The 25187-nt window shown below is 34.9% G+C and overlaps 1 protein-coding gene across 1 annotated transcript; it reads left to right on the top strand.

Annotated features, from left to right (window-relative positions):
• NMD3 (NMD3 ribosome export adaptor) lies at window positions 1–22420 on the top strand. The gene is made up of 15 exons (XM_016215748.2): window positions 1–69; window positions 843–977; window positions 2690–2786; window positions 4735–4815; window positions 6770–6898; window positions 7174–7264; window positions 10673–10751; window positions 11423–11519; window positions 13371–13488; window positions 14707–14852; window positions 16582–16694; window positions 17473–17545; window positions 19068–19174; window positions 20075–20145; window positions 21029–22420. The coding sequence occupies exons 1-15, from the start codon at window positions 26–28 to the stop codon at window positions 21157–21159; spliced, it is 1512 nt and encodes a 503-aa protein (XP_016071234.1). The 5' UTR covers window positions 1–25; the 3' UTR covers window positions 21160–22420.
• Window positions 22421–25187: the final 2767 nt, after the last annotated feature.

The raw sequence follows: 25187 nt of genomic DNA, 5'->3' as shown, positions 1-25187 counted from the left end.
CTTTAAAATCAGGGCGCGCAGCACGATGGAGTATATGCCGGAGCCCACGGACCGCACCCCCGCACACATGTGAGTCCCGGCCCCTTTACATGGAAAGGTGTTTAAGGGAGTCTGAAGCCTGCTGTGCGGGACGCCCTTTTCTCAGGGGGGAATTCTTTGTCTTAAGCGAAAAAATGAAAAGCCTTGTTTCCTGAGATGACGGAATTCATTCGAATACTTGCTCTAAGAGTGTTAATGTATTCCTACCTTCTTCTAGATTGGCACTGTCCAATACCGCAGCCGTTAGCCACATGTGGCTATTTAAATTTAAAGTAATTAAAAAATAAGATTAAATATTCAGTTCCTCCGTCGCATTAGCCACATTTCAAGTGCTCAGCAGCCACGTCTGCATTTTCTGCCCCCAATACACCTAAACCAAGACATTCCCATCAGGTACACGGAATCACTAGACGTGATACCCTTTCCTTCCTTTAAACGTTTTGGGCTCTGGGTAAATGTTTACATTTTGGCAGCCCCTGTGCTATGCTGAGGCTTTAAAAAAAATGGCTTTTGGATTAGAATGCTATCTGATTACTGTTAGAAATACTTTAGACTCTCTTGTCCCTTTGGACATCTGCCGTATTTTGAGGCTTTTCGGATTTTTGGCTGTCCTGGTTTTTTCTACCTCTGTACTCCAAGTTGTTCTTTATTGCCTCTGAAGATTGCTCTTTTCTTCTTTGCTGCTTTTAGGGCAGAGATATTATGGCACTAACTTGAGGCCTTTGGTTTATTTGATAGTTTTGAAATTTAACCAGTGCATTTATGAACTCTAATTTGTAAATTTTCTGCTTTCTTTCTTTAAGCTTGTGCTGCGAATGTGGTGTTGCAATTAGTCCAAATCCTGCCAATATTTGTGTGGCCTGTTTGCGAAGTAAAGTAGACATCAGCCAAGGCATTCCGAAGCAGGTCTCTATATCTTTCTGCAAACAATGCCAAAGGTATGCTGTGATACTATTTATCCTACTTAGAGTTGAGATTTATATATAGGAGAGCAACCAGGATATGAGGATATTACCAAGGTACACAAATAAAGTGCATGTAATTGAGATTTAATTTTTATTTATGTCGGTGTTGCCAAAGATTTCAGAATTTGTGGTTTTGTAGTGTACTTTTTAGTTTGTCCTGCTAATCTGGTAAAGATGTGTAAAGATATTTGATATTGTTCTTTTCCTGTTAACAGATGAGTAGGTTTGATGTATACAGTTAATAGATAATGAGGTGATGTTTGTAAGGGCTAAAACAGTTTATTAAGGACATACTACTGTTATTACCATGATAGTTTTTTCCCCCTTAGACACTAGAAGCTAAAAGAGCACCTTGTTTTAAGTAATTTAGCAATGTGTATTAAAAATTACATCCAGGAATGTTCCCAGGTAACTAAAATGACTATAGTTGATGGGAGGAAAAAGCTCAGTAAATTGTATCTGGAATGGTCCGAAATAAAGACTGGATTTGAAGGCAGAAGACCTGAAAATTAATGTTTATATTCCTTCTTTATTAACTTTAGTTGTTTCCATAAACCACTTATATCCATCAAGTTAGGCCACTGAGTGACTCAGAACTGCCCAGAGAAACTGTTTGTATAAAATTACATGCCTTTGACTTCCCAAATGAGTTAGGATTGTAGTAGTTCTTAACTTTTTTGGAGGGGAAGGGTTTAAGAATCCCTTTAAGAATTTGAAAAAATGTATCTCCCCAGAAAAATACTTAAAACGTGTACATATATATAAACACATGGAAGTTTGTACTCTTTCAAGGGGTTTATAGTTTGCAAGCTTTGCAGTGTGAGGCTTAACCTATTATAAAGATTTGCTATTCTTAAAAGCAGGGTGGGGTGAAAAAAGCACTGGAAAAAGAATCAGGATACCTAGTTTGTTTGTTTTAGAGTTCTCACAAACTAGCTTTTTTAAAACTCTTTTGGCCAATTAACCACTCTAAGCCTTAATTTCCTCGTCAGAATGAAGGAGCTTTATTAGATAATATATGAAGCCCTTTCTAACTCGGAAAACATGCTTATAACAGAGGGATCTATATAATGTTTTTGAATGAATCTTTAATAGTATGGCAAAAAAAAAGTATTCACATAGCACATTAAAGTATTATGTATTTAACAAGCATTTATTGAGCACTTAGTATGTGTTAGGCATTGTTCTAAGTCCTGGGTGGGCTGGGCTAAAAAACTTAAAAGCATATGCATAAGGGATTTCAATTTTAATTTAGTCAGGTTTTATGTAAGATTTTAAAACTTGAGTTTTACGATTAAAATTTGGAAAGGGACTTGAAATAGATGAATAGTCTGAACTATTTTGGTACATAATATGAGGTACTAATTTATCTTTTTAGTGTGTGAGAAATAAGCCATTCTCAAGTACATTATAAATCATTTTAATGCCATTTTAAGATTCAAGGAACTTTTGGTCAATTTGTCATCCTCACTGGAATTCTTACTGGTTCTTGAAGTAATAAGACCTCTTTATTAGGTTATTTTAGATTGTCTTTGGCAAATACCCAGAATTTTACCTTTTTAACTAAAGCTCCTGGTCTAATTGAAAGTTTTCTAGAACTTTTAAAATATATTTGGGTTAAGTGCTTCAGATCAACTGTGGGTTATTATATCTGGTTTATATCTGCATGTTATCTTCTGTCTCAGATATTTCCAGCCACCAGGAACTTGGATACAATGTGCATTAGAATCCAGGGAACTTCTTGCTTTGTGTTTGAAAAAAATCAAAGCCCCTCTGAGTAAGGTAAGTCAAATGGTTAAAATCATTTTTTGTAGTAGTATCTTTTTAATCTCCCAATTTCAGGAAATCCTTGTATAAGTAGGTTTTTCAAAAGTAACTATTAAATGATACTGTTGGTAAGCACTCTACTACAAATGCTGTTTCATTTTTAAAGTTACATATATTCTTTTTTTATGGAAATGAAAATAGATTTGCTTTGAAAGACTATATAGAGTTAAATTTGTCATTCATTATTTATTGAGAACCTCTTATATGCAATTAAAATTTTGGGGAAAATGTAAAATCATTGCTAAACTTTGGCTTTTTCTTTTTGTATTGTTTTAAATTTTTATGTTGTATTGTTTTATCTTTTTTTTCCTTCTATGTTCCTGGCAATTTTCTTTATCTTCCTATCTTTGTATTGATTTTTTCCCCCAGCAGTAATATTTTTAAGTTTCAGTCTTTTTTTAAAAATTTTAATATGTTTTTGTTGCCTTCAGAGAGAGGACAGGAGAGGGAGAGGGGCAGAGAGAGAGAGAGAGAAACATCAATGATGAGAGTCATTGTTTGGCTGCCTCCTGCATGCCCCCTACTGGGGGTTGAGCCCGAAACCTGAGCATGTGCCCTGACTGGGAATTGAACCATGACTTCTTGAGCCATGCCAGCAGGGGGAGTTTCAGAGTCTTGATGCATTCTGTTCTTGAATTTTACTGAGGATTTGTTAATAGATTTTTTCGTTTTGTTTTTTTTAAAACATTTCTTTTTATTTTCTGATTTGTGTGTCTTTTTTCTGGAGTCAGTTTTTTGCATACAGTCAAATCTCGACATGCTCTGGAGTGCTGTAGCTACACTAGCTAGTCTAGCTCTCACCAGACAGGGATTGATTAAACTATCACCTGCCCTCTGCTGTCTCCCAAATCTTTTTTAGAACTCAAATTTCTCCATAGGGCTCCAGACTAAATATATGTCTTATTACCTACTGAATATCTTGGATACCTCATAGATAAATCCACTTAACTCAGACATCTGAAACCAAATGCAGCATCTTCTCCCTATTAAATCTGTTCTTTGTGTCAGAAAAATAGTATTATCTAGATGCCCAAGCTGGATACTTGAGTGTCATTCTAGAGTCTGTTCTTTTCCTCCTTCTATGTCTAGTAAATCCTATAGATTTTATCTCCTAATTAACTCTTGGATCTTTTTGCTTCTGTTATTTCCACCATCTTTCAGTTCAGCTCACCTACAACTCCTGCCCAAGTTTTTGAAACAAGCACCATTCTTGTTCTCCCACCTCCTTCCTCAAAACACCCATTTTTGCAGCATTGAGGTACATTCTGTTCCTCACACATAGCGAGCTGTTCTTGGCCTCTGCTGATCCTGCTTATTTATCGGTGCCTTATGATTGCAGATTCAGTGCATGAGACGCTCTCCAATGAATGTTCATTCTTTATTTTTATAAAGTTATATACTTAATACAGAGAGAATAATCCAGGTACAAACTTTGGTTCATGAAACACAGTGTACTGTTTTTTTTTTTTTTTAGTCTATTGATTTTTTTTTTTAGAGAGGGAAGGAAGATTGGGGGTGGGTAGAGAGGAAGAGCACGAGAGAGAAATATCGATGTGAGAGAGACACATTGATTGATTGCCTCCCTGAAGTACCCTGACCAGGGCTGGAGATCGAACCTGCAGCCCAGGTATGTGCCCTTGACCGGAATAGAACACAACCCTTCAGGGCTTGGGTTGATACTCTAATAACCCTTGGCCACACGGGCCAGGGCAGATTGTGCTCTTATTTGCTGTTTTTGTTGCCAAACCTTTCATGATAATTTTTTTTTTTACTGGTTATGTTGGGTAGTGATGCTTATCACAGATTCCTTTAACATCTTATGGAATTTATTAATGAATTGTTCTTTCATATTTTTCTCCTCATATGGGAACTTATGTTTCTTGCTGTTTGTGTTTTGTTGAAGGTCCGGCTTGTAGATGCAGGCTTTGTTTGGACTGAGCCCCATTCTAAGAGACTTAAAGTTAAACTAACTATTCAGAAAGAGGTAAGCTGTGCATAATTTTCTCAGCATGGTTAAAGTGTAGGTAGTGAAGATGAAGGGGCTATTGGTAAGTTACTTTATGATTAAATCTCTTAAAAGGCCAAGAATGCAGTGTTAATTTTAACCCTTTGTTTTCTTTTGTATCATTTGCATAGAGGATTAGGTCACTAATAATAGTACCCATTGCTTATGATTAGCGGGCTAAGATAATTTTTTTTTAAATGTTAAGTGCTCAATTTATTTGGTTTGTTCAGAGGCCCAACTTGGACCTGTAAGATATTCTTTTTCAAAGTTATTTATTTATTTAATCCTCCCCCAAGGATACGTGCCCTTCATTGATTTCAAAGAGAGGAGGGGAAAGGTAGAAACATCGATGTGAGAGAGAAACATCTGTGGGTTGCCTCCCGTATGAGCCCTGACTAAGGATGGAACCTGAAACGTGGGTTTGTGCCTTGACCAGAAATCGAACCCACGACCCATTGGTGCACGGGACGATGCTCTAACCATGGAGCCACACTTGCCAAGGCTCAAAGTTATTTTTATCAGGAAAAAGATTGAAGTAAAAACATGAGCTAAGGCAGTGCTTCTCAAACTTGACTGATCATCATGCCTCACAGTAACCGAGTCAGTGGATTCAACTGGATGTGAGACACAGGAATATATATATATATATATATGTTTAAAAAGCTTCCTGAACCCTAGTACACTGCTGGTGGGAATGCAGACTGGTGCAGCCACTATGGAAAACAGTATAGAGGTTACTTAAAAAATTAAAAATGAAGCTACCTTTTGACCCAGTGATCCCACTTCTAGGAATATATCCTAAGAAACCTAAAACACTAATCAGAAAGAATATATGCACCCCTATGTTCATAGCAGCACAGTTTACAATAGCTAAGATCTGGAAACAGCCCAAGTGCCCATCAGTAGATGAGTGGATAAATAAGCTGTGGGACATTTACACCATGGAATACTATGCAGCTGTAAAGAAGAAGGATCTTGTACCATTTGGGACAGTATGGAAGGACCTAGAGAATATTATGCTAAGCGAAATAAGCCAGGCAGAGAAAGACAAACATTACATGATCTCACTTATATGTGATTCTAAAGAACTTAATAAACTGATGAACAGAAATGATTCAATGACATGGAAGCATGGATCAGACTGACAAATGTCAGAGGGTTGGAGGAGGGCAGGTGGATGGAGGGGGAGAGATTAACCAAAGAATTTATATGCATATATGCACAACCCAAGGACACGGACAGTGGTGTGGAGAGGAACTATGGAGGGGTGTGGGGTGGGGTGGAATGGGTCATTGGGGAGAAAAAGGGACATCTGTAATATTTTGAACAAAAAACGCAAAAAAAACCCCAGCTTTCTAGGTGATTTCAGATGATTGGCTATGTTTGGAAACAAATTAGGAATTTTTCCCTTTTTGAGAGTTTTTAGTCTTATTTTTTTTTCTAAGAATGAATTTTATACATACACATATACACAGGTATATATAGATATAAAATTCTCGTAACCACTTCAACTAAAGATAAATTTGAGCCCGGCCGGGCGTGGCTCAGCAGTTGAGCGTTTACCTAGGATCCAGGCGATTGGGGTTTGATTCTGGTCTTCTGGTCAGGGCACATGCCCAGGTTGTGGGCTTGATCCCCAGTCGAGGGCATGCAGGAGGCAGCCATCAATGATTCTCTCATCAATGATGTTTCTATCTCTCTCTCTCCCTCTCCTTTCCTCTCTCTGAAATCAATAAAGATATATTTTTAAAAGAAGATAAATTTGAATGTTAATATAGTAAATACTATGAATTAAACCTATGTGTTTTTCATAAAATAGTATAACTTTTAGGACTTTTAACTTAACTGATTTATTGTTGATATTCTTAAAGCATTAATAGAAAAAGGAAAGGATGAGTATGATTGTTTTTTGTGGTTGTTTTTTTAAAATCAGGTGATGAATGGTGCTATCCTTCAGCAAGTGTTTGTGGTGGATTATGTTGTTCAGCCCCAGATGTGTGGAGATTGCCATAGAGTAGAAGCTAAGGATTTTTGGAAGGCTGTGGTTCAAGTTAGGCAAAAGGTAAGGAGAGAAAGGGGATGAGTGAATCCTCCAGGTTGTATATCATCTTTGTCAGTTATAAATAGCTAGTAAAACCTTCTTTTCCCTTTTTTCTAAATCCTTCATGTACCAGCGCCAGCCTAGGTCCCAGAGTATTAACTTCTAGAAATAAGTCACTACTGCACTTTAGGTAATCTTTAAAGGTTATTTTAGTTTTAAAAATTAGTGTGCTATATCTATAGAGGGTTTTTTTTTTTGCATTTCATCTTTTAATCTAATAATGCATTTATGTTTAGACTTTGCACAAAAAAACTTTCTACTATCTGGAACAGTTAATTTTGAAATATGGAATGCATCAGAATACACTTCGTATCAAAGAGATTCACGGTGAGTTAGTCTAAAAAAGCATTTGAAATGATGTCAGAATTTTATTTTCAGCTAACCTAAGGAGTCTTTTATCTTTACTGATAATATCTAGAATAGTACTGTTAAAAAGAACTTTCTGTTAGGAAGAAAAAAAATCTTAGTTCTTTATCTGCACTGTCCAGTATGGTAGCCACTAGCCATATGAGACTATTGGATACTTGAATTGTGGCTAGTGCAACTTAGGAACTGAATTTTAAATTTTTTTCTATTTTAATTTAAATGTACACTAAGTAGCTAGCAGATGAATAAACCAGTAACTACATTAATAGAATGTAAAGTGCTATGATAAGAATATTCATTGAAAACTTGTTTTAAGCAGAGATCGATTTTTTTTTTTTTTAAATATATCTTTATTGATTTCAGAGAGAGGAAAAGAGAGGGAGAGAGAGAGATAGAAACATCAATGATGAGAGAGTCATTGATTGGCTGCAGCCTGCAACCCGGGCATGTGCCCCGACCGGGAATCGAACCCTGATTGCCTGGATCCTAGGTCGACGGTCAACCGCTGAGCCACGCCCGGCTGGGCCAGAGATCGATTTTTGATTGGAAGTTATTTTTGAGACCTCCAAGTTCTTCTGTAATATTTTTGTTTTTCATATGCGTAGAAGTATTTATTATGGATATATTAAATCAAAAGACTAAACTTAGTACTAAACAGTAATATGCAAATGATATAATTAGATTTTTTGAAGATGGAATTTAAATATTTTTGTGTAATTTCATAATGGCTCCTTAGAGCATATGCTTAGCGCTTGCTGTTGATGTAGCCTACTTATACAACTAGATGATGGATGACTATTTCTTTAATTAATAGTAAAAAAATATATTCTTTAGCAGACTCTTAAATCTCTTGGTAACGGTTAATATTTTTAGATGGTCCTTGCCTACTGGTGAACCTGTACATTGTTTTCTAGTCTCTAAAGTACAGGTTTAGAAATAGCTGTTCATGGAAGGAATGACCAAATTCTTACATTATACTCCTTGTTTTAAAACGGTGAGTTTTAAATGGAGCCTCACTTTTTTCCATCCATAAAATAGAGAGGATGATAATAGCACCTACCTCATAGGAATATTGTGAGGATTAAATAATCTGTGTAAAGCACTTAGAACTGTATTTGATGCATAATTATGTTTATTCAAGTCTTTTCTAAATTTCAGTGACATTCTGTAAGATTTCTTCATAAAGATTTTGAATGTTCCTTTTTGGTGCTTTGAGCTATTCTGTACTATTTGTTATTGTGGATGGAAACTTTTTTCATTATATTTTATAATTGATTATTGCTAATATATTGGAAAGCTATTGATTTTATATTGATCTTATAAATAGTTTACAGTTGATATTCTTGATTTTTCTAGGTAAACAATTATCTGTTAACAGTGATAGTTTTATTTCTCATTGTGGGTTTTTTTAACTATTGTGGTTTTGATTTGCATTTCCCTGATTAGTGACACTGAGCATTTTTCATGTACTTGCTGACCATTATTTATCTTTAGAGAAATGTCTATACAGTTTCTCTGCCCATGTTTTAATGGGGTTATTAGTTTTTTTACTATTGAGTAGTAGGGGTTCCTAATATATTTTGGAGATTAACCCCTTTCAGATATATGGTTTGTAACTATTTTCTCCTATCTCGTAGGTTGTCTTTTCTGTGTTGATTATTTCTTTTGCTGTGTAGAACCTTTTAGTTTGATGTAGTCCCAATTGTTTGTTTTTGTTGCCTGTGCTTTTGGTGTCATATCCATGAAATCATTGCCAAGAACAATGTCATGAAGCTTTCCCTCTTGTTTTCTTCTAGGAGTTTTATAGTTTCAGGTCTTAATTTGAGTTGAGTTGATTTTTGTATATGGTATAAGACAAGGGTCCATTTCACTCTTTTGCATATGGATATCCAGTTTTCCCAATATCATTTGTTGAAGAGACTATCCTTTCCCAAACACTGTGTATTCTTGACCCCCTTGTTTAAAATCATATCACTGTATATGTGTGGATTGATTTCTAGGCTCTTTTTTCTGTTCCATTGGTCTATAGGACTGTCTTTGTGTTGGTTCCACCCTGTTCTGATTTCTGTAGCTTTGTGACATATTTTGAAATCAAGAAGTGTGATGCCTGTACTTAATGGTGTCTTTTGAATTGTAAAAGTTTTAAATTTTGAAGTCCAATTTGCCAATTTATTTTTCTTTTATCTTTTGTGTTTTTGGTGTCAGGGTTAAGAACTCTTGTCAAGATTTTCTTCCATATTTCTTTCAAATGTTTATAGTTTTAGCTTTTATATTTAGGTTTTGAGTTAATAACCCCTTTGAGTTACTTTTTATGCATGGTGTGAGGGAAAGGGACTAAATTCATCTTTTATATGTGTATATCCTGCTTTCTCGGGAAAAGACTATTCGTTCCCTAGTGAATTGCCTTGGATCCTCTGTCAGATCTATTGACTATATATATAAGGGTTTATTTCTGGATTCCCGAGTCTGTTCCATAGATCTATATGTCTATACTCAGGCCAGTACCACCACACTGTCTTGATTACTTAAAGTTACTGAGTTTTGAAATTGGAAAATGTAATCTTCCCAATAACTTGATCTTCAGAATTGTTTTGGCCATTCTGAGTTGTTTTAGTTTCCTAGTCAACTGAGTTGTTTGGAAGAATGTTTCTAAACATTTCTTGGCAGGAAGTTTTGCTTTTAGTTATCCCTTTGTTGCTCATTTTTAATGCTACTGTGTTGTGATTGGATAATGTTATCTGTAGTAATTTCTACCATTTGGAACTTATTGAAGTTTTAAAAAAATCTTACTACATAATTATTTTATGAATGTTCTATGAATTCAAAAAAAATTTAAAATTTTTAAAAATTCTTTCCTGGGGCCGTGTTCTTCAATCTCAAATTAATTTTGATAGTTGGTTATTAAAGTTCTATGAATCCTTCCTCTTTTTGGTCAGTTTGGTCATTTTGGTTTTGATAGTCTTATACTAGTTCCCCGCAATGATTGTGCATTTGTTAACATTTCTTAATTCTTCTTTTAATAGTTTTTGTTTCTGAATCTCAGGTGCATTTCTGTCGTCTTCTTGGTAGATTGTTCTATTTATTGCATAAAATATTTTTCTACATTCTGTTTAGTGTTTTTCTCCCTCCCTCCCTTGACCTTGAGTATTATTTCATTTAAAACTGTGAATCTTATTTTCTTATTATAATTTGTCTGATTTTTTTTAAAAAAGTCTTAAATGATATGATACCCCTAATTGTTGTGGCTATAATGTATTTTATGATAATTTGAATTTTTAATCTACATTTAATTTGTTTTTTGTCATATTAGTAGAGGAAAGTCTTACTTTGCAGAATTATTTTCATGTGGCTTTTTTTTATTTTTTAAAGATGGACTGGATTTCTATTATTCTTCAAAACAACATGCTCAGAAGATGGTAGAATTTCTTCAGTGTACCGTCCCCTGTAGGTATGTTCTGAACCTAAATGTGATTAAGTCCAAGGAGCAGTGAGTGGATATAGATTATGTCCATGTTTCAGACTGAGGCAACCTCCCTTATGTTAAAATATTTAAAATTATAGTAGAAGTACTTACACAATTAGTAAACGTTTACTGGTTTTAGTCATTTTAAGGGAAATATTAGCTTAAGAGCATGTAAGAATCACTTGGGGATGTGGAGCTCACCTTGTGATAATAAGCACTGTAGTGCCAAACCATTGATTGAATGTTTTTAAATAAGAGAAAAGAAAGATGGGGGTAGAAGGTTTGAGGAGAAGCTTCATGGAGGAGGAAGGACTTAAGCTTCTAAATGGGAAATTTTCAAAGGTAGAGTTTATATTGAAAAGTGAGATTAGTGTGAACAAAGACTTACGGGTATTAGATGCTGTATATAGATTAGATTGGTTTGGGCCAAGGGCATGTTTTGGAGGTTTTTAGTAGGTAAAGTTGAAAATAGTAAAGGTGCAGTCATATTGGTGAAGGTTTGAAATGTAAGTGGATGAAATTAGGCTTCACCATAGCAGACATTAGGAAGCTATTACAGACTTTTGACAATGATGATTGGATTTGAAAATTGATATTCCGAGACTGTACAAGAAGGCATTTGTCTTTTTACTACTGTTAACTTTTTCTCTTAATAGATACAAAGCCTCACAGAGACTGATCTCTCAGGATATTCATAGTAACATATACAATTACAAAAGCACTTTTTCTGTGGAAATTGTTCCAATATGCAAGGTACTTTTTGTTATTTAATTAATCCATGTCTCTAAAAGAGTACAAGTAATTAACAGGTTTATATGTAATTATTAGCTCCTGGTTTCCTTCTGGGGTTGGTTAAAAATTTAGAATAACTTCCTTCTTAAATGATTTCTAACACACTCAGCCATGTTAAGAAGTTAAAAAGTAGTTACTCTTAAAATTGGCATACCCTTTCTTTTAGTGTACCAATTTAAAGGCCTGTTTCATTTTTTTAATGTCCATATTCCTTAAAATTTGTGATCCTTGTGGACACATGACAGGTCTATGAAACTTTGAATGTAAGAAATGACACTGGAATAAATATTAGTGAACCACTTTGGAATATGTTCAGATTGGATTTTGGCATGATGAAAATAAACAGTATTGTGGAAATGAGACTATAGAATCATTTTCGTGATTTAAAAACATAATCTGAATAGCACAAAATGTAGGTTATCATTTCATTTAATTGTACTAAGGTGAAACCCTGCTTCAAAAACATAAATGGTTTAAAATTCAACAAATAGTCATTGAAGATCTGTATAGAAGGCTGTGTGTTAAGGATTATGTATCTAGAGGTCTCTGCCATATAGGAACTTAAATGTTATTTAAATCACTAATAATGAAAAGTGCCATAATTCTGAAAATTCTATATAAGTTAATGTCTAAGTACTTGAGAATATTTTACCTCTTTACATCTCCTAATAATGGATAAGTTATACTATCATTTTGAAGATGAGGGAATTGAATCTTGGGGAGGTTAGATGACTTGACCAAAGTTACATAACTACAAAATGAGGAAGTCAGATTTTATTTGTACCTTGTGTGTGACTCTTAAGCTTTTTGATGTAGTACAGTGCCAGGGATGAAATAATGGCTTAAAACAGGGTCAGCAAAGTTTTTCTATAAAGGGCCAGATAGTAAATATTTTCAGCTTTTAGGCCATATAGTCTCCTTTGCAACTATTCAGTTCTGTTGCTATTGCACAAAGTAGCCATAGATAATAGGTAAATGAATGGCTGAGGATGTGTTCCAGCAAAACTGTATAAAAATGGACTGTGGGCCAAATTTGGCCCGGGGGCATAGTTTTTAAACCCCTGGTTTAAAACAACATTTTACTGGTGCAAAGCCTGAGAAATACGAGTGATTCATACAGGTAACTGGATGCATACACATTATTCTTTGGAAAGACTAAGTTAAAGAGAAGGGTCTGGACTAGGTGCTATTAGGGATGCACAGAATGTCCTTTCAGTGGAGGAGCTTATGATTGTGAATAGATACAGCTTAAAATATAACCCAGATTCTTCTACATTTTAATACAGTTTAAAAACAGATAACCCCATTACTAGTTTTATTTCCCAATGTGCGCATAGGTGTGCTGTTTGGGGCATATTGGTACACGGAGCCATGAAAGAAACGTGGCTACCCTGAAATCTATTTTTTATGGAGATTGAAAGAAGTCACAAGTAGATTTAGAAAGTCACTCTCCTGATGACTTTTTAATACGTTGCTTTTTAATACGTTGCTTAGAATGTACACTGTTAACATAGAGTGATAAGCATTCACACTTCAACAAAATTGAAATAAACTTAATAGTTGGGTGAATAGGATCTGAAAAAAATTTTAAAGCATTTTTATTAAGACATATATCCCCATCTCAAGAAGGTATAGCTTATTTTCTGCTTCTCTAAAGATTCTTTTGTTTAGGCCCTTTGTTGATACATGGAATTAAAAATTTAGTGTTTTAGTTTGGGCAAATGCACTTGGATCAGGTATACATTGATGAGTCTCTTTTGGAGACTGTTATTTAGGATTTGCTTCACTCTAAATGCTAGTTCTTATGCCTAGGACAATGTTGTCTGTCTGTCTCCAAAACTGGCACAAAGCCTGGGAAATATGAGCCAGATTTGTGTGTGTATTCGCGTAACCAGCGCCGTCCATCTCATAGATCCAAATACCCTACAAGGTAAGTTTTAGGAACTTTGCCTTGACAGTTCTGTCCAGCAAGCAGTAATAATTTATGTTAATTTTACCCAGAATTTTCAGTGGTATTGTTATGAAAAACTAGTTAACATTTTTACTATTGTATCTTACAAAACACTATAATTTTTAAAGCTTTTGATAAGTTACCCTTTTACTTTTTACTTGACATAATAATGTGAACTTTTAAAAATTTACTAGTTTTATGGCATTTATTTTTACTGAAATTGACTTATTTGCTTCATTTTACTTTTGTGACTAATTATTTAAGTTCTTTGCCAAATTTCAGTTGTCTAGCAATATTTTAAAGTTTGGAACATTTAACTTTTTGTAATCCAGTAGAACATTTAGTTTAAATGTGAATTTTAACTAATTTCATCATTATACATTATTTTTTACATTTCCTTGATAAAAACTACTTTTTAAAGAATACCCTACACTCATTAGTGTCTCCTCAGTACTTGTTTGCATCTCCTACTGCTTGATCTTTTTCACTTTTTATTTCCAATGTAAGTTTTCGGTTATAAAAAGTTGAGTTCATTTTGCTATTTTCCAGAAAGTCATTTATTATCCTTGTCAATTAGATTGGAATTCATCAAAGGTCTTTTTTATAATACTGAGATGAATATCTGTCAGGTAAAACTTTATTTTCCACAAACTAAGTACCTAAGATCATGTTTCTGAAATAAAATGGCAGCACATGAAACAGCTGTACAACTGATTGGATATGACCTTATATTAAAGGCACTTAGCTTTGTGGTATTCAGATGGTAGTAACTACTTAAGATATGTTTGACACCTGATCTCTCTCTTGTGCTATGAGAAGTTTAAGCTGATTTATAGGAATAAATGATGACTCGAGAGCAGGGGTGGGGAACCTTTTTTCTGCCGAGGGCCATTTGGATATTTATAACATCATTTGCAGGCCATTCAAAATTATCAACTCAAAAATTAGCTATGGAAAAAGCGCCTAGATTTATTGAATTTCAAGTCCCACCTGCGGTTGCCTTGGCAGGGCCAGACCAAATGACATGTCCCACGGGCTGGACGTCCCCACCCGTGCTCTAGAGAGTGACTTGCCACTGTTGTTCCTGTTGACCTGGTGCTTCCCAGTTTGTACATACCACATTCGTCCTACTTAAATCAAGTGACTTTTGAGACACTTCATTTCTCTTGTTCTTTAATATTCTATGTTTTTTATTAGTTGCAGATATTGATGGGAGCACTTTTTGGAGTCACCCTTTCAGTAGTTTATGCCATCCCAAACAGCTAGAGGAGTTTATTGTGATAGAATGCAGCATAGTCCAAGATTTAAAACGCAAAGCAGGTGCTGGAATGATATCAAAAAAGGTAAGTTCCATCCTGTACATCTTTTCTTTTTTCTCCCCCAACTTATTGTTTTGGTCCCAGTAATTCTAAAATGTGTTTCCAAATAAAGCTAGCATCACACTAGGTTAAAAATGCATTCCATGTTTATGTTGGTATAATTTCTTCCTTAAATGTTTGGTAGTTTCACCTGTAAATCCATCTGGGCCTGTTGCTTTCTGTTTTAGTAGTTTATTAAGTATCCATTCAGTTTCTTTAATAGATATAGGTCTTATGTCCTTTTGACATGACTTTCCTAGTCTTTGAAATTCATCCTTAGTTTCTGGCACTGCACCGCAGTGTTCAGGTGTCCTGGAATCAGTAGCTCTTATCCCATCTCTGAAGTCAGGTATTTTCTTTAAAGATATAAGTGATTTCCTTTACTGTGAATTAGTATTTAGAGACCCCTAATCAGTGTACTAATGGTGCTTATTTCTACTGAGGTAATACTGTGTTTTGAGGCAAAAATAACTTGTGATAATTTAGGAAAATCAATGGAAATGGAAGACAGGTTACATTTCACATTTTTATTTAAAATTAAAAAACTAATATGGTTAAGAGCAGACTTTTATCATTTACAAAAAATGTAGAGGAATACCGCTTTCCCTTAGGCAAATAGAAAACCACATATTATGTATTTTTGGTTTTCAAAAAGCACACTTAGCTAGAACAGGTTCATAAGTCTCTTATAAATATAAGCAGTCTAGTAGCCAGAAAGTGAATCCTGTTACATAGGATTTAGTCTCTTTCTGGTAATTTACTTTTTTTTTTTTTTTTTTAATTTCTTTCCTAAACCTGAGACTTTTTATGTCAGTTATCCTTTTATTTCTACTTCTTTTCATTTCTTTGAGATTCCTTGGTTCTATCTGTAACTTAGTATTGTTCTTGATCTCAGTGGTCTGTTTTAGTATAAGTTTATTGGCATGTGCTATATTTAATTCAGTTTGGAAGTCTGAATGTCAGTTACAATTGCTTGTAAAATTCTGTGTTGGAAGGGGACTTGAATGGCTTTCCAGTTTAAAATTGCAAACTTGGGATGTTGTTTCTGCAACAGTTTTGTTTTTTTTAAGTGTTAAACTTCAAAATAGTAGACATACAAAAAATTAATTTGGTTAAGATTTGGGTTCTCTAGTAGTAGGCCTCTAGGGTTGCTAGATTGTTTTGTCTGAACCCTGATTTTTTAAACTTTATGTGTAAAAAAACACAAGGGGTTGCTTAGTATTGTATTTAAGATTCCCCTACTTTTTTGGTTACTTTCTTTGCTGAGCCTATATTGGCCCATCTCCCCGTAAAAACATTTTTTATGAAAATTCTACATATGCCGCCCTGGCCCATGTGGCTCAGTTGGTTGAACGTCATCCCGTTCACTGAAAGGCTGCCAGTTTGATTCCTGGTCAGGGCATATGTCTGATTTGTGGGCCTAATCCCAGGTAGCCAGGTGTGTAGGAGGCAGCTGGTTGATGTTTCACTTTCACATCAATGTTTCTCTCTTTCTCCCTTTCTTTCCCTTCTTCTCTTTCTAAAAATCAATTAAAAAAAATCTACATATGTCTGTTTTTAGGTGGCATTAGTAATGTTTTACAAAAGTCTTGACTAAAATCTTAACAAAAACATTTATTTATGTTTTTAAAATGAAAATTAGAAAACCACAATCAACATTGTATTTAAGTTTTCTATGAAATGCGTTTTGAGTTCCATTTTCTTTCCTGTTAAGCATACCCTTGGGGAAGTCTGGGTACAGAAAACATCTGAAATGAATACAGATAAACAGTATTTTTGTCGCACTCATTTGGGACATCTTCTGAATCCTGGAGACCTGGTGTTGGGGTTTGTATTGTTTTATAATATTTTAAACTGTCAATTAGCATTGCAAATTTTCTTCTGGAATCAGCAAAGCTATCTAAAATACTAAAGTTGTTTATTCCAAAAAGAATTTAAGAGTCCCCAGGAGCCTTATAGCTCATTTTACTATTAATAAATAAACTAAACTGTGGATTGCACAGAAGCCCATACTTACTCCATTTTGCCCATCATCTTAAAACATCATTTGTTCCAAGATTTTGAACAACTGAATTCTGAAGTTGTTTGATTAGATCATATGTACAGCTTTTGGGGGGAGTTTTTATTAGGCATATGCTGCTGCTCAGATATCTCACTTTGACAAAAGCAGCCATCTATGTTAAGGATCTTTACAGGTATAGGACAGCCATTCTGATCCAGAGCTTATCATGCCTTAAACATTACTTTTGCTCTTAGGCTTTTAGTTCCTTTTACTAGAGAATGGGGATTTTTTTTGTTTTGTTTTGTTTTATTATAAATTAAATGGAACCATCTAACTGAATCCTTTAGATTGATGTATAAGTCTCTTTCGCTTCTTTACAAAGACATGCTAAGGTGGACAATAATGGATCTGTGGAACTCAGAGATAGAGTGCATTGTTATCTCCCCTGTGATCTGCAGACGCATATTCACTGTATAGTAAACTACAAAACTTTTGAAATGGGAACCCATATTAAATGTTTTTTCTTAGGTCATCCATAAAATAAAAAGTTAATGGAAAGGGAAAATGTTTTCGCCATTAAGTGTTTTATTATTTTCCTTTCAGGTTTGATTTGGCAAACTGTAACTTAAATGATGAGCACGTCAACAAAATGAACTCGGATAGAGTCCCAGATGTGGTAAGGCTTTAGATTTTCCCCTTTTCCCTGTGTTAAAGAGGATTGATGTAACTCTTAGGGTAAGGCACACAGGTTCACATCTTTTAAAAGAAATCAGTTTAGAGGTTTCTTTTGAAATTGCACTTAAGATATAATAGCAAAGGCCTTCATTTTAAATCAGCAATTTTCAGCTGGTGTGCCGCACGATTTTTTAAAACATGTAATAACCTGACTATTTAGTCAGGGGCACTGACCTCTTTTCCCTGAGATTGTCAAATTAAAAAATGACAACAGCCAACACAACAAGAGCCATTTGATATGAATGAATCAAAATTATACCTTTTTTTCTTTTTTGTCAGATTCACAAAATATTTTTTTGGTGTGCTGCAGAATTTTAGTAATTAGTTTATATGCACCATGAGATGAAAAAGGTTGAAAATTGCTATTTTAAATCATTTTTCTTAGTGGGGAAAACCCAAGATTTAAAGAGTTTTTTTGTTGCTCTTATAACCAAATTTTCTTATTCTGGCAAAATGCTTGATGCTATTCGTAGAGAAAAAATAAAATTTGCAGCTAAAGTTGATGACCTTTATAGTTTATTCAGGTTCATTCTTTTAGGCTCAGTTTATTTCATGTATTGTTCAGTTAAGAAGGCATTTAGAGTTAAACTCTTTTTCTGGTTTGAATATAATTGCAGTTGAAAATGATCTTCACAGTAGCAAGTCTTAGAGAAAGACTGACTTTTGTAAAAAACCTGTTAAATTCTAACATGAGTTTATAAAAGTCATGAGCAATAGTGAATGTGAAATGTGAAAGACCTTCTTGCCTGCTTTCTTAATCTTTTAAAATAAACATTGATCTCTTTAGCTGTGGGCAAAAATAAAATCATGGTATAAGAAGGACTCCTCACCACAAGTTATGCTTTTGTTAATAGATTAAGCAATAGAAGCACGGCTTAGGTGTAAGTTTAAATAGGTATTTCTAACTAAGTTATGATAGGATACCATGGTGATCTTACAAGATTTTGTATTGTGTAAAATTATTTGATTTATTCATTCTGCAATTTATTAAATTGTTCTAGGACATTCAGTTGTGAAAGATTATATATAATTCTAGAAGTGCTTATTATTGGGAGTAAAAGGGAGGAAAAGTGTCTGTGATAATATTTCAGAGTGACTTACGTGAATGGTAGCTAAAAACTGAACGATGGTGTAAAAAACACACCAGAAACCTCAAGTTTTTTGTATAAAGAAAAAACAGTTTTCAATTACTGAAAAACTTTAGTTAGTAAATTTTAATAATTATACAAATAATGACTGAATGCATTCTCATATAATAAGTACATGGAGAAAAATATTAAAAGTTCTCTTGACACTACCTCCTGATCTCTCCCCACTCCTTTCGCCTGAGGTGTAACCACTGTCATCAGTTTAGTTACTTCCTGGTGTTTCCATAAACTTTCGTTTTTTATCTTCATTGGATTTTGAGACAGTATTACCTAGTTCCCATTTTTTGTAACTTTGCAATTATTTGTTACTTTTAGGTGTTAATCAAGAAGAGCTATGACCGTACCAAACGTCAGCGTCGTAGAAACTGGAAACTGAAAGAACTTGCAAGAGATAGAGAAAACGTGGATACAGATGATGAAAGGTCCTGCTTCTCTTTAAATCTATATGTTGTCTCAAAGGAAATCTTTATAAGTCTTTGTGATTTTCATATTAGAAAGAAATAGTCACCACACAATTGATCCTTGCACTCAATGTTAGTTTTCTGTTCTTACCAATATGTTGGTAGAATCAGTATAACAGACTATAGTGACATTTAACATAGGTTAATTATTATTTCCTGGGTTATGACCTGACAATTGCAGTGTTATTGTAAATTTATTTGAAAAGTCAAAATATAGAAATAGCAAATGAGTACTTATGACTTGGGATACAGTGAACAGAGTTCATTGATATCAAATATGCTATTTTTCAAACAACTTGAGGAGAAATGGAGATAGTGTGTTCTAGAAAATTGTATTGGATAATTTGAAAAGTGGCCTTAATGATGGTAAAGACACTGATGTCTAAAAAAAATGAAGAGTTTAAATAAAATTGTGTCATTAAGTGTGAGTGTGAAACAGCAATAGTTCTAAAATATAATCTCATAATGTAATTTAAGTATGTATTAAATATGTAATGTTAAATTAATTAGACATAAGTACACATCTGAATTTCATCTATAGTCTTAAAAGTATATGTATTTTTACTTTGCCATAAGACTATTTTGAAATAAGTAAAGTGGGAAAGAGCTTTCTCATTGTATTATATTTAAATTAACATCACCTTGTGTTCAGTTGTGTATTTTTTATCATGTTATTATGAAAGAAAAAACTTTAAAAACCTTGTTAAAATATTTAACATACATATTTGAAAATCAGATATTATTTTAAAGATTGTAATACTTATAACACATTTATCTTATAATGCTGAAAGTGAAGAAAAGATAACTTCATACTTTCTTGGTAAAGATGAAGTATTCAAATGTTTCTTTTTTATTCTATAGGCAATACCAAGATTTCCTTGAAGATCTTGAAGAAGATGAGGCAATTAGAAAAAATGTCAACATTTACAGAGGTTGGTGTTTGAGTGTTTTAAGTTGCATCTTCTGTACTATATAGATGTATTCCCCCACAGTGAGTATTCTGGTATCTTAAACTTTGATTCTAAAAAACTGACCTTTATTGTGTGTTTTTCAAACTACTATAGTTAAGCATTTATTTTTTAAGAAACTTGCAGGAAATACAACTTATTAAAATGTTTGCTATATCCCATTTGATATCATTTACATCCTAGCATGATCCCTCAAGTTGTTGACCCCTACACTAGTAGATATTCATATATGAAGGAAAGTTAAAACACTTAAGTTTTCTCGCCACCTTCTCATGACAGAAGGGCGCAGTTATGTAAACATGATCTAGCACAGTCATAACAGATGCTGTGCTAGTTGACTAATGCCTGACCCATGTTGGCTGAGAGCCACTGTTGTCCTGGTTCCTATAAGACTGGCCCAGGACCTTCAGAGGTGTGGGTTTGCAGGTTTGGGGTTTGCCCCATGGGGTATAGTGTGCCCCCCCGTGTGTGTATGCCTGGCTGGCCGCCACCGAGAAGACTTTGTTTCTCTTTATGTCAGCCTGGCCATCAGCTGAATAAAGTAAATGTCTCATCCTCCTTCGGCTTCATGCTTTTCTATGGACTGTCCCTGGATCCAGAGTGAACCTCCCTGGCCCTGAGTGGCCACTACACTTGGTGTGGCCCTTGGCACAACACCTGGCTTGATCCTCTGCATTACAATATATTTATGCAGCTCAGTCATTCAATGAATGTTTAAATGCCTGCTCTAGATATCATACAAGAGCTGAGGATATAATATGGTAAAATAATAGTAATGATGGTGGGGCTGGTATTAGCATGTTTCATATTTATATTTATTTACCGTGCTCCTTGTGTTTTTTCTTAGATTCAACCATTCCTGTGGAAGGTGACACGGATGATGAAGGAGCGCCTCGAATTAGTCTGGCCGAGATGCTTGAAGACCTTCACCTTTCTCAAGATGCTACTGGTGAAGAAGGTGCATCGATGATGACATAATGAGGTCATGTTGTGGATGGTTTTTGCATCTGTGGGCTCAGGATGTTGCACAGAATAACTTTTTCTGTTTCCTCTATGCCTCCATATTCAGAGAGGAAAAATTGAGTTTTAAACCTGAATAAATATGACTATTTTGATTGCCCACTCAAAGCACTAAAAAAGATTGATAGCTTTGAAATTTTAGATAACAAAAGATTATGGAGAATATTATTATGACTGATATTTAGGTCATTTTATGTGTAGGATCTTATTGGTTCGCTTTTTTTTCTTAGACAAAGTATTTTCACATAACATTAGCGCTGGATTTAAAAGCTTAGAAGTTGCAGGTTATCTAAATCTGCAAGCATAAAACAAGCTTTTACATTCTTTTTGTATTGATTGCCTTAGAAAGAGCATATGAAGAATCATTTTTAATATGAACTTGTACACTTTGACCCACTGTAGATCAGTTTTATGTCCTTGGGGTAGGGAAGTTGGGGTCCAGTTTATCACTGGACATTCAGGAGGAAAGTTAATCTTTTTTATTAATACCTTTAAAAGTTGATAAATTGAGGGTTATCTTAATTTTTATTGCAGAGGAAAATATATTTAAATTATTTATAGCAAACAGACAAATTATTTAAAGGTTAAGTAACAACTTGTATCTTTGTTATTTTTGCCTGAGCCCAGCAGCTTAGTATAATAGCTGCTTATGTCTTAAAAACATCTTCCTTTCATTTCAAGGATTTTGCTTTTGAAATTTTGGTTAAAAAATTGAGAAGGAAGGTATTTCTCTATAAGTTTCTATCATTGAACACATAACCATCGCAAAGAATATTAGAATCCAGCATATAGATTCTTGTCTGTGGTGAAGTAGTGGAAATGATCTTCATGCTTTATAAAACCATGAATCAGATTTGAATGAGGAATGCCTTCCGCATCCTTGAAAGAAGAGTTAGCTTCGGTTTTGGAGTGTTCTGAGAATGAAATAGTAAGATTCTGTTTCTGTAAGCAAGATCATACTTACTAAGTATGCCAGAGCTAAGAGCTAATTTAAAAATTCTAGGTATACCACTAAATAAGGAAATTGAGTGGAACATTCCTTTTTTTAAGATTGAACTCCTTAATTCTGAAGTTATGAATAAAGGCCTGCACTTTCTGTATGGCTCCCTTTTCTGTCTCCATATTTAAAGTTTTCACTGTGGTCTGTGTTTACCTGTTCTATGTCAAGAGTTTAAAAAGCATGAAAATAAAAACATTTTCCCCTTTTTTGTGTCCTTGAGGTGATTGCATCAGTGTCGTATTTAAATGACAGAGTATCTCATACAGTTTTCTAAACTGGAATTATGTTATTTAAGTATTTGTCATACGATTTTCCCACTGAAAAAATACAGTTGCCCATTAGGTAGTCTTACTCTTTTGGAGTAAGCTGGGATGGCTGAAGACGCATCACTTCCCCAAGGTGCTGCCTCTGCCCCCGCTGCTCATCTGGAATCACTCCGTTCCCATAGCCCCAAGAGCGTCTGCCAGCAGGTCACACACAGAGCCAGAGCCTTTCTGCGTCCTTCTGAAACTTCGACTTCCTCATGCCCTTTAGTTACCTGGCAAGAGAGCTTAGAAATGTAGTTTGATGTCTCCCAGCCTCAGATGTTCGGAGCAGGTGGGTTGAAAAACATGTAACAAGCCTGTGCAAAGACTTTATACATATGCACATATATTTTATAATCAATAACTGGCATTCTCCAAGAAGCACTCTCAAGGGGGCTTGAGCACAGCAGTGGAGGGATGCATTTGTTTTACTCCTTGACTTTCGGGCTTTGTTTTTAATGCCCTTAGATTCACAGAATTGTGTTGATTATACTCATTTCATGGCACGTTGATTTTGGCCCATGCAAATCATCAGGCACATAATAAACAGTGCCATGAACATTCTCATTCCTGTTTTGTTGATCTGTCGAGGGTTCCTGGGGTGTATACCCAGTGTGGTAGGCAGCCTCTGAAATGGCTCCCAGTGTTCCCTGCTTCCTGATATTCGTGGCCCCCGCCCCCCCCTTGAAGTAGAATCAACACAACATTATATTAGTTTCAGGTGCACAACATGATTCTCATTTGTATGCATTGCAAAATGATCACAAGTTTAGTTACTCCCTGCATGCCCTTGTTTAATCTCTTCCCTTTAATGTGGGCTGGACCTAGTGGTTGCCTTCTAGTGGATGGAATGTGGCAAGTGCAATGAGATCTCGCGTCTCAGGTTAGCTTACTAAAGATCTGTGATTCTGTCTTGCTGTTTCTCGTTCTCTCTTCTCTGGGGGAAGCAGAGGGTTATGCTGTGAACTGCCCTGTGGAGAGGTCCATGTGGCAGGGAACTCACTCTGACCTAAATCCAGTGAGGCCCTAAGGCCTGCCAACAGCTCTGAGAGTAAGCTTGGAAGCCAGTGCCTCCCCACTTACCCTTGAGCTCACTGCAGCCCCAGCTGACCCTGGATTGCCGACTTTTGAGAGACCTTGATCCGGAAGCGCCCAGCTAAACCACGTCTGGATTCCTCATCCACAGAAACTTTGAGGTAAGTGTGTGTCATTTTAACCCTCTACATCTTGGGGTGATTTGTTACATAGCAATAGGTAACTAGTACACCTAGGAATGTGGTTTTTGGGTTGTAGGATATATGCATACATACTTCACTAAGTACTGCCAGGTTTCTTTCCTATGAGTAGTACTCTAGGGCTTCTGTTCCCTTACACTTTCACTAGCACTTGCTAGTATCAGACTTTTAAAATAATTTTTGCCAACCCGATATGCGTAAGCTGATACCTCATTTTAATTATTTGATAACATGCTGAGTATCTCTTCATATCTCTTTCTGGTCAGTGCTTACACATATTCTTTGCTTTTTCTGTCTTGATTTGAAAAAATGTCTTATATAAGTAGCCCTTGTTGATTTTAGGCATTGTATATATCTTCACTCATTTTATTGTTAAATTTGCAAGTACTGTTAAGTATTTATTTTATAAATAATGTGGTACTTTATCCATTCACAAATGTGAGTCTAGATATGAGGTGTGGCTGTGTGGTAAGTGACCTCAGGTTGATAGAACCTAGTAGGAGTGAACTGATGCACTGGTCCCCAAAGAAACTATAAGATAAAGTATGTTGCAAAATCATAAAAATGTGCTTTTCTACCTTTTTTTTTAAATGAGGGAAAAAAGCCCCAATTTAAAAAAATCGTTTTAGCTTAGTTAAAAATGTCCACCAGATGGCACCAATGCTTGATAAATACTTAGGAAAATCTGAAGTGTTCTAACATTTATCTTAAAATCTGTTAAAATAAAAATATACTGACAGTGCAATAAAGGTTCTGTGGTCCTGTAACTAATAGCATTTATCTGATGCTCCGTAATTACTTACTGGCATTTATTTCTTTCACTTGAGATAAAAGTCAACATTTTTAGCCTTACCTAGACCCTGAATAGTGGGGCTTTTCTTTTTAAAAGAATCATTAGGTTATGAATTAAAGCCAGGTTTGGGGTCCAATTTAAACATATCTTTCAGTGCTTATGAAACCTGCAGGATTGGAGGAATAATGGAAATAAACATTTCATTGCTGTAATTTTGTATATTGAATTGATAATGAAAAGAACAGCCAACATTACCCACTTCATTCACTGGACTGAACCATGAACCCATTTCCTTTTGGGAAAAGGGCAGAGAGAAATTTACAGGCCTTGAAAAATAAATTTATGAAGTAATATGTTCAAGGACCATGCAAGTGACTCCCAAGCAACAGCCCAGATTCCAAATATAAAACTTTAATACCGCTTATCTTGAATGGCACTAATGAATCAGGCTCTGTGTCTGTGATGTCTGAGTATCTTAGAAAAGTTTCTATGGCCTCCTCTTGTCTTCTGAGGGATATCTTTTCTGTATTATTGATACACTGAGAAACCCAGCCAAGCATCAGGCTTTTCATCTCTGGAAAGCATATCTCTAGAACCTTCTTACTGCTGTTCACTTGTATGCTTTCACTGTTTGATCTACTGTTTAAAAATGC

The sequence above is a fragment of the Miniopterus natalensis genome, chromosome 6 (genome assembly GCF_054644295.1).
Source record: "Miniopterus natalensis isolate mMinNat1 chromosome 6, mMinNat1.hap1, whole genome shotgun sequence".
Taxonomy (NCBI): Eukaryota; Metazoa; Chordata; class Mammalia; order Chiroptera; family Miniopteridae; genus Miniopterus; species Miniopterus natalensis.
The sequence above is the reverse complement of the archived record's forward strand: the minus strand, read 5'-3'. Positions and strand labels throughout refer to the sequence as shown.

What these genes read in the sequence shown, in the direction of transcription:
- NMD3 (XM_016215748.2), top strand. Translation starts at nt 26, where the DNA reads ATGGAGTATATGCCGGAGCCCACGGACCGCACCCCCGCACACAT. An exon ending in TGGTTCAAGTTAGGCAAAAG is followed by an intron (nt 6,899 to 7,173) that starts GTAAGGAGAGAA and finishes ATTTATGTTTAG; the next exon opens with ACTTTGCACAAAAAAACTTT. An exon ending in CGGATAGAGTCCCAGATGTG is followed by an intron (nt 17,546 to 19,067) that starts GTAAGGCTTTAG and finishes TGTTACTTTTAG; the next exon opens with GTGTTAATCAAGAAGAGCTA.